This window comes from Harmonia axyridis, chromosome 6, assembly GCF_914767665.1.
Source record: "Harmonia axyridis chromosome 6, icHarAxyr1.1, whole genome shotgun sequence".
Lineage (NCBI taxonomy): Eukaryota > Metazoa > Arthropoda > Insecta > Coleoptera > Coccinellidae > Harmonia > Harmonia axyridis.
The window spans coordinates 5,079,491-5,096,588 of NC_059506.1; the positions used below are offsets into that span (position 1 = coordinate 5,079,491).

A 17,098-nucleotide genomic window follows, 5' to 3' on the forward strand; every position below is an offset into this window, starting at 1 on the left:
CTCCGCATCTCTGTACCAGCACCTGGAGCCCAAAAATAGCCTCTCTAGTACCAAAACCACCTCTAAAGCCGTACTGTGTTTCACCTGCTTCAGGTTCGCATTTACTCTATATGCGGCGATGGATGATTTTCAAAAATGCCTTGGTTACATGGTTAATTAGACTAATTAGTCTATAGTCATCGCACGTTTTACCAGTCTTTTTAGGAATTGGCACAAAAGTTGACTGTAGCCAATCCTGAGGTATGTTTCCACTATTGTATACATCGTTGAACAGGTCACACAATGAGTATACCGAAATTGTCTCCAACCTTTATAAAATGAAAAATGCAACGGAAGAAGAAGAATCAGCGAAGATATAGCTGCCCAAAGGGAAATTAAAATGTAACCACTTATTGTGGTTACATTTTATCATTTCATTAGGTATAAACTAAGTCCCAGCTCTTTGATATTCATTTTGAGGTTTTTGGGTATGGGTTTTTATTTATTAATAATAATAATAATCTTTATTGTTGACCAGAAAACAGTAAAAACATTGAGCAATTCATCACAGGAATTTGGACAGAAATAATAAATAATCAACTATGATTTTGCCAACGTTTCGGAACTTCTTGGCACCAGGACCTACTAATTATATTACGATTTGAAACCAGAAAAAAGCTACAGAAATAATATTCTAAACTCAACTAATATTACAAAAAGAAAGTCTTTTCTAGTCTCATGAAGTAAAACTTTTTTCAATCTCTGACGTTAACCAAAGCTGAAGGGGCAGAGTTAAATACATTTAATATGCTTCTGTAGATCGGGGAATTCTGTTTTATTTGTCCTCCTAAGGTCGTTTCTAAGTGTCCTCTCTTTGTCTTGTCAAGTGGCTATGATATTGCAGTGTCTGCTTCAATTTCATTTGAGTTTTTAATTCATTGTTCATAATGCCATATATTAATTTTATCTGTTCTTATTTTCTCAGTTTCATTATGTCAAGAGTTTTTGTTTTTTCTTATAAATGTTTTGTTGGAGTACTATGTTCTATATTGAAGATACTTTTAACTGCTTTATATACTGGGTTCTCTATAGCTTATTAATTACATAAGTGGGTGCGTTTCTCCAGCAGGGTATTAAATATCTGATATACGGTTCTATGAAACCATTATACAACATATATTCACTTTGAATATCAAGTAAGTGAGAACATCTCTTTATAGAACCTATCAAGGAAGGGATCTTCGATATCATAGTAGTTACTTGACTATTCCACGTTAATTTATGATCCAATACTAATCCTTGGACCTAGGTATTTATATTCTTTAACTTCTCTCAACAACAACAACAAATTCTTTATTGATAAGAATCAATAGGCCATCGACCGAGGTTCTTCAGCCCTTCTTTCAATTTTATGTTGTTTATTGATATTTCTAGATCACAGGACTTGTTTTTTGTTTCATTACCATGTATCTAGACAGTCTTATCGTTATTTATATATTTTGACACAGCCATTTATAGTAGGTATTTTCGCATATCACAGTTAATGAAACGCTTCAAATTTTCAAAATTAGCATCTGATAGAAGCAACACAGTGTCATCAGCATACATAAGGTATTTAGAATACAAATTTAGGGATCTTGAGCTGTGAACATAGAGAAGATACAAGATACATTTGTTGTTGAGATTCTAATTGGGATAGTTCTTGTTTCAATGGACTAGTTTTCATTTTTTTGTTGAGTATTAATTCTAAAAATTCAAGTTAAATGAAACAAAAATGTGGAAGAATCATTGAAATATCTCTAGAAATGAAAAAGTTATGGGACTTTGAAGTTGCGCTTGGAAGAATAATTTCATAGTACGCAGCGTCTAGTGTGTGACGTCACGCCACTTACACGAGGCGAATGGTATTTTCAGAGTGCTTACGAATTCATTTCGTTCGTTACACGATGGCTGAAATAAAAAAAACCCTACAAATATTGTATCGTGCCTATGTGTGCAAGCACGATAATTAAAAACCCCAATAAATTGTTTTTTCATGTACCAAATGAATATATTATTTATTTGTTTCTCATTTGTGAACGTCAGTTCCCAAAAACACAATATTAATCAAGAAAGTTTATTTTATCAAGTCACTAACTTGTAAAACTGACAGTTATGATAACTTGCAAAATTTTTACAAGTTAGTAGTATTTTTTACATTTAAAAATTTTGTTTTATCGTCATATATGTTGAAAATCATGGTACAATTGTTATTTCCAGTAACATAGATTTTTGATGATGAGAGAGTTGATACTGATGATGATGAACCATCTGTTGACTCAGAAGCTGCTGAACTCGAGGACTGCAGAACATTTGTACTCTCCGTACAACCAAATAATTTGCTAGACATTTCGATTTTTTTGTTGACCGAATCATCTACATAACTCATCGCAATTTCGGTGCTCTTCCACCCTCCTGCACGCTTTAGTGCTAAAATATCTCCACCCGAATCCGCAACCATAGTGGCTCCAGTTCTGCGAAAAGAGTGGTGTATAACTCTGGGTCTTTTAAACCTAAATATTTCGCTATTTGCTTTGGGATACCACCAATAGTATGCTGGCCAGCATTAAGGGAAATGCACTTTCCATGTCGGTATGTCAAAAAAAATCTTAGGCTTTCTGTTCCAGGAGGCCAAAGATTTACATATTTTCTGTATAACATGCAAGGCTTGAAGCTGCAGCCATCATCGGTTATGGTGAACCAAATAACGTATTTTCCCATATCTTCTACATCATTCATGTTTAAGTAGAGAATTTCGTCACATCTACAACAATTTTCGCCAGCAACCACTGGTCATCAGGAGCATGTAAAAGAAATTGTTCTTTACTTAATATCTTGGCCTTTTTTGGCGTATAACGCTCATTTTTTCGTTTCAGAAACGCTATTTCCTTTTGAAATCTAAAAATGACAACTAAATGTCATATTTTTCAATAAATTTTTTAAGGAAAACAAACCTGCGAACTGGGGCATTTTCTTTCATTTCCAAGCAGCTTTTCAGCATAGACCATTTTGCCCATAAAGTATTAGGGCTGAATCTAGCTGATAGTTGATTCAAGTAGACCAACAAAACATCTTCAGTTACCCCAATCACACTATTTTTGTTTTGCCACTTTTTGAAGTCGTCGTATTCTCGCTCGTACCTTGAAGCTGATTTTGCAGGTAATAAACTTGAAGCTACACTACTGGCTGCCTCAATAATTTTTTTTGGTACATTCATTCTCGCTTTCGTCAAAACAAATGTAAAGAAAAATAAACTGACATGTTCATGGCAACTCATCCATAGCTTACATAGACTTATATATATGTCTATGATAGCTTACGACATTTGAGACAAATTATTGAGACTTTTTTGGAATTTATCTAACCTTTTTACAAATGAGAAACAAATAAAATATAAAACAATATACGCAAGGTAACGGGTTTTACTGGCTCAAGGAGGTAACTGACTCGCCTGCGGCTCGTCAATTATATCCTCCATTCGCCAGTAAAAACCCTCTTACCTTGCTAGTAATGTTATATACTATATCAAGAAAGGTTGTATCTTCTGTAATATTTCAATCTGAAGATTTTCTGTTTTTGAAATCTTTGGCTTTTATAAATTTAATGTGACTACCAACTTTCGACAGTGCCGGTTTCGTCCAGTAACACTTTACTGATGTAGTGGCAGGTTCCTCACTTTTTTTTAAGAGCCATATCAAAAATGCCACAGTGTGTTCACATCCTCCTTGATTAGCAGAACAATCATGACAAACTATACTCACTTGAAAAGTTTAACTCCTTTTATTTCAGCACTGACGTAAGATGGATTTGAAGAAAAAAACTCCATCACTGCGAATATATCTATTTTGGGCAAATTGTCACTTTGCCCTTTCACGAAGCCTTCTTCCATTATGGTGACATAAAAACAAAACTCGAGTTAAAACTACACTGTACAACTACAAACGGCGCGAGAGCCTTGGCGTGGCTAAATATTTAAACGTAATTTATGGTGTAGCGATCACAGGCAAGTGGCGTGACGTCACAGACGAGTCGAAGATCAAAGACGTTCCGCGCTAAAATACGTAAATTCAAATAATCTATATATCCGTCATTAATTGATGGATTTTCTAAATTTTTCCACTGATTTATCAGTTTTGCTCTATATTTTAATTCTATCTTGTCAAATATAGTATTATCAACATCACTAAACTAGTCCATTCTTGATGAAGTATCTTCCCTACTCCATCGTGCCTTAATATTTGTTATCTGCAAACACATGACATATACCTTGGGTTGTTTCGTTATCATTACTGAGTATGAACTAAAAGGTTTTCAATCCTTCTCTCTCTTTCTCCGTCAAATATAAGTACATATTATGTATAATCGTCACCTAAGTAGAAAGAAATGTCCTCATCAAATCAACATACACGAAAATCCATAACGAACGTATCTCGATTGTGACATCTCATGATACGAGTATGTATGTAGTGGCAGTAGGTCGGGCATGTGCCGCGTCTCCACGAAGGTATTCAAAAATTCATTGTGATGAAAATTTCAGATACGTGAGGCGACGAACTACAGCGTAAGGGCGTTTCGCGTGTGAAAAATTCATTCCAAGTTGTTTATTGCCTCGGACAAGACTTGAATGCTCGAACAGGGAATTGATCGTTATTTCTTCCTCGCATACGACTTGAAACGCCCGAATGTTCCTTAGTCGACGTGCGCTTGGTCACACGTTATTCATGTTCGAATTGCGATTACTCTCCTGAAAAGAAGACGACCCGATTACATAATGGAGTTGGTTTTGAACGCGGCGTAAAAATGCCTTCGTATGGCCCCACGTTGGGCGCCAGTGTGGCGGGATGGAGATCGCCAAAAAAGGAACGCTTTATTCTGATGCCGAATACCAGCTTTCAAAAACATTCAATTCATAAAATCGAGTCTTCTTGTAGTACGTACTCGGAAAGCTGAATCGTCATCAATCAGTGGCGGCTGTTGACCGTATAAGATGGTGAGGCACATCAGAAAAAAATATTATTGTAATAAATATAAATAAATAAATAAATAAATAAATAATGATCTTTATTCCGAAAGAATGTCCAATATAATACATTACATATAATACAGTACATTAGATGGAATAGTGTCAACTAACAGAATTGTTAAATCCTCACTTCTTTGATTTTGTATTCATGAATGGAATAAGGTTCCATGTTAATGAGCATAATTTTCACATCATCCTTAAATTTATTGAGTGTTGTACTTCTTTTTATATTATCCGGTAATTGATTGAAAAATTTTATTGCGGCATATGTTGGATGTTTCTCATATTTGACCAATCTATGTTCAGGATAAAAAATATTTACATGTCTAGTACTATAATCATGGACGGAACTACTGTATACAAACTTATTTCAATTCTTGAATAAATAAACTAAACATTCATATATATACAATGCAAATACTGTCATAATCTGATTGTCCCTGAATATACCTATATATACAGGGTGTTTCCTAAACATGCGGCAAAAATTCAGGGGGTTGTTCCTTGGACTATTCTAAGAATATTTTGTCCTTTGATGATTTTTGAAAAACCTCTTTGTTTCGAAGATACAGGGCGAACAACATTTTTCATATTTTTAAAATTAATAATAGTTTAAATAAAAATGCGTACCGCCCTGTGTTTACTAAGTAGGTACAATTTATTTTTAAATTTGTTCAACAACATTCCAATTACTAAAAACGGCCAGTTTTTTGACTAAAAATTGCTAATATAGGTACATCACAAAACGAATTCAAATGAAAACCGTGTTTAATCTGTATTCCTTTACCATCTGCACTTATCAATTTTTAGTCAAAAAACTGGCCGTTTTTAGTAATTGGAATGTTGTTGAACAAATTTAAAAATAAATTGTACCTACTTAGTAAACACAGTGCGGTACGCATTTTTATTTGAACTATTATTAATTTTAAAAATATGAAAAATGTTGTTCGCCCTGTATCTTCGAAACAAAGAGGTTTTTCAAAAATCATCCAAGGACAAAACATGCTTAAAATAGTCCAAGGAACAACCCCCTGAATTTTTGCCGCATGTTTAGGAAACACCCTGTATATTAGGTGTACAAGGTGTGCTAATATATTTTCGCAATTCTGGATCACAATGTTCATGTGGATCAGGTATTTTCTTTTCTATGAGATCTTGACAGTGATTTAAGAACGAAATGCTTCAAGCACAGTGGAGATCATAATTTAAGTTATTCATAATTATGAAATGACATACGTAGAATTTTATAATTATGTAAAAAAATACTTGAAAAGGCCAAAACTTTGAAATATATAAACGGGCTAAGAAAAATGGCACCGAGGATCAAGCCTTAAAAAAAGGGTACCTACCTACTTGTTTATTGTTGCGAGTTTATAATGTTTTTGTTCGTTATGAATTATTTCAGTGGATATGTCTGAATAAATGAGTCCTATTTCATTAGGGAATGTGTTATAATTCAACTACCAAGTGTAAAAAAGTTAATAATCCTAGAAACCCCGGATTCTTATTGAATGAATACCTCTCAGATTAGGTTTTAATTTTTGTGTGGTATTTTAACCTATTTCTGTGTCGATGTTCCAACATTTATGACAGCCCTACCCTAGTGTACATCTATACAAAGCGTTTTATGAAAATTTAACGTTCGATAGGTTCCCTATGTAGATATAAATGATATTTTCAATTAATATTACCAACCAAATGAGTAGGGGTTTTTCGTGACAATTTCTCCCATGTGATAGAAGTTTTAATTAAATTTGGCGGTGACAGAAAAAAATGTTGAAATTTTCTTTATAACTTAAAAAGTTATAAAGTTACGTCAGTGATATTCTCATTTTTCGTCGGAATAATTCGAATTTAACAGATGTTCCTGAAAAAATTGGGTTTAGAGAAAAAAAAATTTTCAATCAATATATTGAAACCATGGAAATAGTACTTGTTGATGTACAAAACAATCTTGAAAATATTTAATAATAATAATAATAACAATCTTTATTTCGAATAAAGTTCACAAACTTGAAATGAAATTGAGTCAAATTTACTTTGAAACATACTCGAGAAATTCCTCAATACAATATGGCTCAATGTCTAATAGATTTTTATATATGCTCTTCTTGAAATTTTTCAAGTCAGGTATGGTTCTTAGTTGGGCTGGTAAACTATTGTAAAATCTCACGCATCTGTACTCGGGACCCTTTTCAGTGATGGTTAATCTATGGCGGGGATATTTTAATTGTGTTGTTCTGGTATCATATGGGCCGCAGGTTTTAGTTTCAAAGAGGTGTTTATTTTTGTGGACAAAGATGAGGCACTCCTGGATGTAAATAGCTAGTGCCGTCAGAACTCCAAACTCATTGAACCTTCCTCTGCAGGATTCTCTGCTATATATTTTCAACATTTTTCTGAGGGCTCTTTTTTGCAGACATAGCACTCTCTCGATCTGGGCAGATGATCCATAGAACATGATGCCATACCGGAGTTTCGACTCAAATACAGCATGATAAATAGTTTTCATTGAGCCAAGGCTCAATTACTCACTTAGTACTCCGAGAGAGTAGCAGATATTGCTCAATTTGCCACACAAAACTGTAATGTGTTCAAACCAATTCAAGGTGTCGTCTATCTGAAGTCCCGAAAGATTTGAGTGTTTGGTAAAATCTAGCGTCAGATGTCCCAAGTTCATATTCTGTGGAGTGTCAAATCTACTTTGAGGAGTCTTGAATAAAATTGCTGTTATCTTAATTGTGTTCATACACAGTTTGTTCGAACAAAACCAATCTTCTGCTCTTTTGAGGCTGCATTCTGCTAGTTTGACAGCTTCTTGGTATGTGTTTCCTTTTACAATAATATCTGTATCATCAGCATAGTTTATCACATCAACTTTCGGTTGGCAGTCATATTCATTGTGGAGGTCATTTATGAAAAGGATAAAAATGATGGGACCCAATATACTACCCTGGGGTATGCCCAGCTCGATCTCGATTGGTTTTGACTCAACTTTATTTCCATCTTTAGAAAGGTTGACTCTCTAAGTTCTAGATGAGAGGTAGGATCTGAACCATTCCAACTCTACTTCTCTTATACCATATGCCTCCAATTTTCTCAGAACGTACTGATGGCTTAATGTGTCGAAAGCCTTTGATAGGTCCAGCAACAGTGCGATTACACTGTTTGTTTCTTCTAAGGACTCCAGTATTATTTTGATGAAGTTGTATACAGCGGTTGCAGTAGACTTTCCTTTTATAAACCCATGCTGAGTTGACGATAAAATGTCCTCTTCAAGTAAGAATGTTGTTAGTTGCTTGCATACGACTAGTTCAAATACTTTAGAAAAATATGGCAAAATAATTATGGTCCTCTAGTTCTCCATATTATCTTCGTCCCCTTTCTTATAAATTGGTTTTACTTTGGCTTGCAGTTGGTCAGGAAAAACACCATAGTTGTTGAGACTTGAGAAAATATGAAACAGCAAAATCGATTTCGAAAGAAGGATTCTCCGGTGTTGAGAGGAAGGCTTGGCTCTACATCCACCGAATAAGCAATCACGTAACGGCAGATATGATAAAAACTTAATTGTAAAAGCAGGATCAACTACTAAATTGTAAGATAACTTTCTGTGGGGCTATGTAAAGTCATTGGTCTATCCGCCGACAAAACCAGCATGCAAGCAATCCTAGCTTTGGGACCGAACATGAAAAGTAAAAACTATGAAGGTGACACATTCCTATTACACTATCTCAAAAAATACCCTGATAGGATCAACGACATCAGAAGACTCCTCGACAATGGCTGCGATCCCAAAGCTACAGATCGCGCTGGTAGAAATGGTCTTTTCATCATGACTGCCCTTCGCTCGAATCGGCAAAAGGTGGAACTTGCCAGAATACTGCTTGACTCACCCAATGGTTTGTCGGTTTTGTTGCTTCCCACCTTTCGGTTTTAGCTCTTTTGTCTTTGCACCTTCACCATCCTAGCAGTAGTTGTGGTAATCATTTTTTTGATAGTTTCCATATCCCTCGATGCATCACTTGCAATCGCCGAAAACCACCTAAGTTTGAATTGGGGTATTGCAAAGCTTGCTAGGATGGCATCATCCATATCATCCCCTGCTTCAATAAATGATTTAAATATTTCATTCAAACCTTCAAGGCAAGCATTAAGAATAGACTTAGCTGGTTCTGAATTGATCATACCGTTTTTTTTAAGTTTCGTCAGTTTGACTTTGACTGAAATTAAACATGGAAGAAGGTATCCATACTAACAGTTTTTTTCACTTTGGAGGATATCCAAAGCAGAGGCTATTGGAGCCAATATCTGACAATAGGTTTTAAGGTATTGTATCTCGCTCTATCTAAAAGTGACCTTAACATCTGATTTTTTGATCAAATCGTTCAACTTGTCACAGTGCTTCAAAATTTGTTGTATCGAATCAAACAACGAATTCCATCTGGTAACTCCTGGATACCTCAAATAACTACCTAAACATTCTTTATTCTGTTCAGCAGATTTCGGATAGGAACACTTTTTCGACAATAGGGAGCATTTGTTCATTTCTGCCATATGTTTACTTCTCCATATTGAATTATTTTGAAAAGCTTTCTTCACGTCACGTCATTCCCGCGATAAGGTTCAAAGTATGGCTAGCACATCTTTTGTGATTGGATAATTCTAATCGTACTTTATTAGGTGCATCCGATGTTAATTCATCAAAGGTATCTTCATTTACATGTTCCATTTCAATAAAATGGGTTCATTATCTTCCTCGTCGTCATTGCTTTCATCACAATAGGATTTTTCCTTTTCTTGTATAAGCTCTTCATTATCATCCATATTTTGAGACATTTCCATATCGAAGTTCAATTTCAAATTCTTGAAACGCTTTCACAAAATTTGAGCCGTTATCTGTTGTTGTTTCGAGTATTCATTTATTTGATAATCCAAATTTGTTATAAATTTCATCTAGTTGTTCGGCTATTCTATAGTATGTATGGGCACCACTAAATCTCTTGCAAGCGAGAGATACTGACTTCCTCTCAAGTTTCTGACCTAACCAGTGACAGGTAACTCCCAGATAATTCTTTTTTTTTCGATGACCAGATATCTGTAGTAGTACAAACATAATCTACTTTTTCTATTTTACTCTTTATGAGCTTAAGTTGCTCTTCCTTCATGTCATTGATCTTTTCTACAGCCTTTTTTCTTGAGATTGAATCCTTCCAATCAACCCAAAATATTGGTTTTCCAAAATATTTAGGGGCGTCATTGAATGAATGACAAATCTTAGAATCCTATGGTCGAACTCATTTTGTCCGACATAATTGACATTACAAGTGAAAATAGATGTGGATGATTGGAAAGTGATGGGTCCTAAGAACAAAGGGAATGTAACAAGAAAAATACAAGTGGACAAGACACCGATTAGTGATATATTCGGAGGACTTCTCTGTTCAAGAATCCATAAAACCGGAGATGAAACCACAGTAGATATTGAACCATTCCTCATATTGCAATTAAATAATGAGAAAGCAAATAACATAGCTGAAGCATTATAAGGTCTTACAACCAAGAACAAACTAGTTGGCCTTTTCTTTTTTTTTTTCGGCCCTGAGGTAGGGGGAAGCTAATGCCTTCTCCGCAGCGGGCCTTGTGTTGCTGTTTGACACATTCCATGTCTGCTGCGGATTTGTGTGGGCTTCTCACCTCACTTAACCACCATCCTCTTTTCCCGAGTATCGTCGCTACCTGGAAATAGGCTTTAAGCCTGTCCTCCGGTGCGTAACTCGATGTGATCTGATCTCTATCTTGTCTCCTGTTGTTTTTTCCTATCCTCTATCTCTTTCTTCCTCGTTATAACTGTAATGAACTCATAAGTCACTTCCCAAATTTCTTTGTTTTCAAGCATCTCGTCCACCACGTCATCTAGATCAGGGAGTTCTCCCAGTTTCTCTTTGAAACTATTTCTGTCTCTCTTCCATCTGGAACAGTCAGAGTACATGTGTTCCGGACTGTCCGCGACTTTACACATCTCGCACTCGTCAGAATCTGTCTTTCCTATCCTGAGCGTGTAGGTCCCAAACGAGCCGTGGCCTGTGAAGAACTGGGTAAAATAGTATCCAGTTCTTCTATGCTGACACTCCGTCCATCTCTCTACGCTTCTGATCAGTCGCCTTGTCCAGTTGGCCGTCCTTGTCTCCTCCTCCCACCTTTTTGCCATGCTTTATATGTTCTTTTCCGGGTCATTCTTCTGTTACACGGTAATCTAGTGCCAACCTTATAGTATGTAGAAAGCACACCTCCGCCACCATGAGGTCTATCGGGGAAAAGCCTGAAATCACTTGGACTGCATCCGCAGAGACAGTTCGGTATGCCGATGCCATCCTCATCAAACCTCTCCTCTGAATGCTAATAAGCTGTTTCTTCTGCTTTGCTTTTTTAACAGCCTCTCTCCAGACCGGCGCCGCGTACAGAATCACAGGGTGCATTATCGTGCACAGCACTCGCCGACGAAAATACTGTGGTCCTCCGACATTTGGTAGGAGTCTCCGCATAACTTCCACCTTTTCACCTGCTTTTTTGACGATGTGGTTAATGTGTCCAGAGAAGGTCATTCTAGAGTCAAACACCACCCCAAGATACCTGATGGAGGGTTATGGCGCGATGACATTGATCTCAAAACTAACTTTTATGTGGTCTCTTTTTCTAGGGCCTTTCAGGATGAGCATCTCCGAGTTGTGCACGGCAATCTCCAGCCCTTTTGTGCCCATTCACGACGTCACCTTTGTCATGACGTGCTTTGACTTGTCCATCAGAGCTCTGTCGTCAGGCGCCTCCACTATTAGGATCAGGTCATCTGCATAGGCAACGGCCCACACTCCCATACGGCAGCCTTAATACGTCATCATAGACAACGTCCCAAAGCCTAGGACCCATCACTGAGCCTTGTGGGACTCCCATTGTGCATTTTCTTTTCGACGAGCCAGGTTTTACCCATCTTTCCCTGAAATAATCTTCCACCATTTCCACGAGGTATTCAGAACATTCTACCTCCCTCAGTTTATCCAGCGAGCCGTGTTGAAGGCGTTCCTCACATCTATGGTTATGGCCACCACCCATTTCCCTCTCGCGTTTTTCACAACATCTTTCACTTGTAGCATCGCTGACACCGTAGTTCTTTTCCTCATGAAGCCATGTTGGCTTGGTGAAATGGCCTTTCTTTCTTCCAATTCCTGGTCAAGTCTGTTTGTTATCAGCCTTTCAAACACTTTCTCCAACACATTTATCAAACAGATCGGCCTGAAGGATCCTGATTCCGTCAGGTCTTTTCCTTTTTTTGGGATGAGGATGACTTTTGCCGTCTTCCAGCAGTTTAGGAAAATTCTTTCATCCAGAAGCATATTAAACAATTCTAATACTTTTTCGGGTATCACTTCGCAGACTTTTCTTATGTGTTCTGCTGTCATGCCGTCCGGACCTGGTGCTTTGCCCGATTTCATCCTTTTATTCGCACTTTTTAATTCTTCGAAAGTAAAAGGTTCGGCTCGCATTTTCACGCCCTCTGTACGCCTTATTTCCCTACCACCTCAATATATTTTTTCTTCGGGCCACTGTCAGCTCGTACGGGAGGCTCTGAGTTTTTAGATACTTGGTTGTTATGCTATATGCCTGTCCCCATATGTCTGAATCTAATTGGTCCAGCAGTTTTTTCCAGCAGTCTCTTTTTTCACTATTAATGACATGTTTTAGAGCATTTCTAGATGTTTTCCTACAACTGCTATGAAAATTAGTGTATTCTCCACAGCTTACTCAATTCCAAAACTATGAATTGCTCATACTGTGGGAAATATTATTCCCCACGGCACTTTGCCCACACCTCGCTTGGTAGACCAATGAAATTAGGCATTTGAGTCGTTTCTATAGAAACGCAATAAATTAGCACATACTGTCAACATACTGTCATTTTGATTTGAATCAAGTCCATTACTTGAATTATTGAAATTTGTGCAGTTGTAGGTAAAGTATAGTGTGCAACATGTGGAGAAAGTCCTTTTCTCGCTCGTGTGTTTGCGGCACTCGCCTTTCAGGCTCGTGCCACAAACTTCCACACTCGCGAGAAAAGTTGGACTTTCCCCACTTGTTGCACAATATACTATTTCATTACCGTGTACATATCTTTCCATCCATCTTGTTTTCTCGCTAGCATCCTCATGTACTTTCTTCTTGCAGAAAAGTATTTCTTTCTGGCGTCTTCTACTTTTTGGCTTCGCCAATAGGGGTGCGTATTGTATCTTTGATGAGCTTTCTTTTCTGCTGATGCTTTGGCCTGCAATATCTGTTTATATATTTGAATCCCACTCGCGTCAGTTACGGACTTGAGATGATTGATGAAAGTTCTTTCTTCAAGTATTTGTTTTCTTGTCAATTCTCCTCTCCTATTTTGTCCTTTGACGTTAATGGTAAAATATATTTGCCCATGGTGGGTAAATGAGTTTTCTTGTTTTACTTTCCACCTTGTTATTTTATGAACAAATGACTCTGGGGCAAGTGTTACATCTATGTGCGTCCTTGATTCTCTTCTGACGAAAGTGGGCTCTCCTCGATTTGCTGCCGTCCAGGAAAGCTGTGCTAGCCATTCCTCAACAAGTTCTCCTCTGGGATCTGCTTGTTGGGCTCCCCAAGTGGGGGATTTGGCGTTTATATCACCCGCTATAATTTTACCGCCACGCTGTCTGGATGTGTCTTCAAATATCTTGTCAAGGAGACTAGAGGGTCTGACATCATCGAAAACGAAAGAAACGGTTGAAGCATGGCAGCAAGTGATGATAGAGAAGTTGCCTGTAGTTTTAGTATTACATTTGAAATGCTTCGATTACAGAATGAATGGCTGCACTAAAATAATGAAGACTATAGAATTTCCCATCAATCTGCAGATTGATTCCAAAATATTATCTGGAAGGACGAATACTTCAGCGGAGAGACAATATAAATTGTTCTCCATAGTATACCATGTAGGAAAGGAGACCAGCAATGGACATTATATAGCAGATACTTTCCATTTGGGGTATAATACATGGTTGAGGTTTGATGACTCTAAATTAAAGACAGTTACGGAAGAAAATGTTCTTAAACCTCAGGGAGATAAAGTTCTTCTTTTTCCTTCTTCATTATAGGCATTTTTGCCTGTTCCTTTTTCGTAACTTGTCCGGTGTTCAGTTGGCAGTCAGGTTATCGCTCCACCTTTTCCGCGGTCTTCCTATACTTCTCCTTCCCGTTGGTGATTTATCACGTGCGATTCTGACCATTCTCTTATGATCCATTCGGTCTGTGTGTGCATTCCACTCGTGCTTTCTCCTCAGGATCCACTCATTCACCTCTTCCACCCCGCACATTTTTCTTATGTTGTCACTGCGCTCTCTGTCTAATAGCATTTTTCCAGCTATTTTCCTCAGGACTTTCATTTCGCATGTTTCCAACAACCTCTTAGTTTTCGTTGTGTCTGGTCGGGTTTCTGCTGTGTACGTCATTATTGGTCTTATGGCAGCTTTGTAGATTCTTGCCTTTGTCTCGGTTCGCAAGTGTTTGTTATTCCATATGGTGTCGTTCAAGCATCCAGCTGTTCTCATTGCCTTATTTACCTGTTGTCTCACCTCAGACTCCACATCTCCGAAACCACAAAGATCTATTCCCAAGTATTTGAACGTCATCTCTTGCTGTATAATTTGGTCATCGACGACGAGTTTACATCTGAGAGGATATTTAGATGTAGTCAAACATTTTGTTTTTGTGACAGATATAACCATATTCAGGGATTTTGCTATGGAATTGAAGAGATATATAAGCCTCTGCAGGTCGTCCTCGTTCTCTGCAATCAGCATAGCGTCATCAGCGTAGCAAAGAATCGAAATATTTTCATTGCCCATTTTATACCCCTTGAGACGACGAACTTTTCTTATTATTTCATCCATGACCAGGTTGAAAAGTAATGGGCTCAAAGAATCACCCTGTCGAATTCCTTTCTCCACCGATATAGGTCTGGTGAGTTCTCCATCGATTTTAGCCTGTATTTTGTTGGAGCTATATATATCATTCATGTACGACATCTTGTATTTGAATTCGATCGAATGCTTTCTGAAGATCTACGAAGCACATATATGCAGGCCTGTTATATTCAATGGATTTCTCAACGATTTGTCTCATAACCAATACTGCATCATTGCATGATCTTCCTGATCTGAAGCCTTGTTGCTCATCGGATAGGGAAATAATATTGTTAATCTTATTGGTGATTATTTTAGTTATTAATTTTAAGGTTGTACTGAGTGGATTTATACCCCTGTAATTCTCTGGTTTTTTCTTGTCTCCCTTTTTAAACATGAGGATGGCGATACTTGTTCGCCATTGTTCCGGTATTCTGTGGTTGTAGAAGATGGCCTTAGTCAGCAAGGTCAACTGTTCAACCAGATGCTGCCCCCCATACTTAAGCAATTCATTTGGGATGCCATCTAATCCGGGGCTTTTTCTATTCCTCAGTTGTCGGAGTGCCAATTCTACGTCTGTGTTCTCCACACTGACACTGTCACTGGTAACTATTGCTGGTGTGTTGTTGCGTTCGATGTTATCTTCTTCTTTTTTATAGAGTGTTTCCAGATATTTAGTCCAGGTCTCCTTTGATATGTGCTTAGGCTCAGTTAATTCATTTATTTCCTTTCTCTGGGTTCTTATCAATCGCCACATCTGTTTTTGCAGTCCATAAAAGTCACTCTCCATTCTTTTGGAGAACATTTCCCAGTGGCTGGTTTTAGCTAATCTTATGAGCGAGTTTGTTTCGTTACGGGTTGTTTTGTACTCTTCATATGATTCTGGAGTTCTCTGTGCTCGATATTTCAGATACACTTGCTTCTTTTCACTGCACTTCTTTTTTATTTCATCGGTAAACCAGGGGGTTCTATTAATTCCCTTGTCCATATTTATCATGCGTTTGCCAAGTACCTCATTCGCAGCTTCTTCAATGTTGGTCTTCAACTTTTGCCAACAAACATCGACATCGTCTCTCGAATCTATTGGGTTTGTTTCTATTTTTTCCTGTAGTCTTCGTTGGTATAAACTCTTGTGGAGTCGTGCCACAGGGATTCTACGTTCAGTTTTTGTTCTTTTCTGTTCGTTTTGTTGTTTCTTTTTAGGGGTAACTTTAGTTTAACTTTTCCCATCAGTAGCCTGTGATCACTATTGACATTAGCTGAATTCAAAGTTCTGACGTCTCTTACCTGAGCAGGATGTATGTGCCTGTTGCTCAATATATAGTCAATGGTCGATGTCTGCCCTCTTGAATTTTCGAACGTATACTTGTGCTGGGCTTTATGATGAAAGAAGGTGTTATTTATTCTTAACTCGCTCAATGCGCACAAATTTATCAGGAGTTCTCCATTGCTATTAATCACCTCCTCATTAAATCGCTGTTTATTCCTGGTATGATTTCACTTCCGATGCGTGCATTGAAGTCTCCTAGAACGATCATCGCTTCATTTGCAGGTTGACGCTCCACAGTTTCCTGCAGTTGATCGTAAAAAAGTTCTCTCTCCTTTTTGGGTTTATTGTCCTCTGGTGCATACACTGATATTATATTCATTCTCTTCTGGTTTTCCACGTGTATCGTGACAACAATTATACGGGATGATATGTACTGACATCGGTCTATATTCAGCTTGTGCTTATTAGGTACTAACAAAGCTACGCCCTCCTGAGCTCGCTCATGTCTATCGACACCAGTTCCTTATTTATTATTTTATCGACGGAGTGATACGGTGTGCAGTGTAAAAACTTATTGATATAGTTATTAATTTGTACAGATTAGATTTTTTAGAGTGCTGAGCATTGCAATTTTTTTCTGTTGTTTTATAAGTAATGCCATGTATTGTAATTCAGGAGAATATGATTAATTGACAATACAATGCTGCGATTTCTTTCTTTTACATTCATCTAGATGAGTATCACATATTTTCCTTTTGGAGCCCTTGGCTTTGGTGTTGAACAAATTTTCCTTCTACCTCTGCAATGATGCAGGGT

The 17,098-nt window shown here is 37.5% G+C and overlaps 2 protein-coding genes across 2 annotated transcripts; both read right to left on the reverse strand.

The window, feature by feature from the left end:
* Positions 1-10,835: 10,835 nt before the first annotated feature.
* On the reverse strand, positions 10,836-11,252 carry LOC123682445. Its single transcript, XM_045621052.1, has one exon. The coding sequence runs from the start codon at positions 11,250-11,252 to the stop codon at positions 10,836-10,838; it is 417 nt and encodes a 138-aa protein (XP_045477008.1).
* A 4,855-nt stretch (positions 11,253-16,107) lies between these two features.
* Positions 16,108-16,661, reverse strand: LOC123682448 (craniofacial development protein 2-like). The gene is made up of 2 exons (XM_045621055.1): positions 16,474-16,661; positions 16,108-16,357 (listed from the first exon to the last, which is right to left on the reverse strand). The coding sequence occupies exons 1-2, from the start codon at positions 16,659-16,661 to the stop codon at positions 16,108-16,110; spliced, it is 438 nt and encodes a 145-aa protein (XP_045477011.1).
* Between the last annotated feature and the right edge of the window lie 437 nt (positions 16,662-17,098).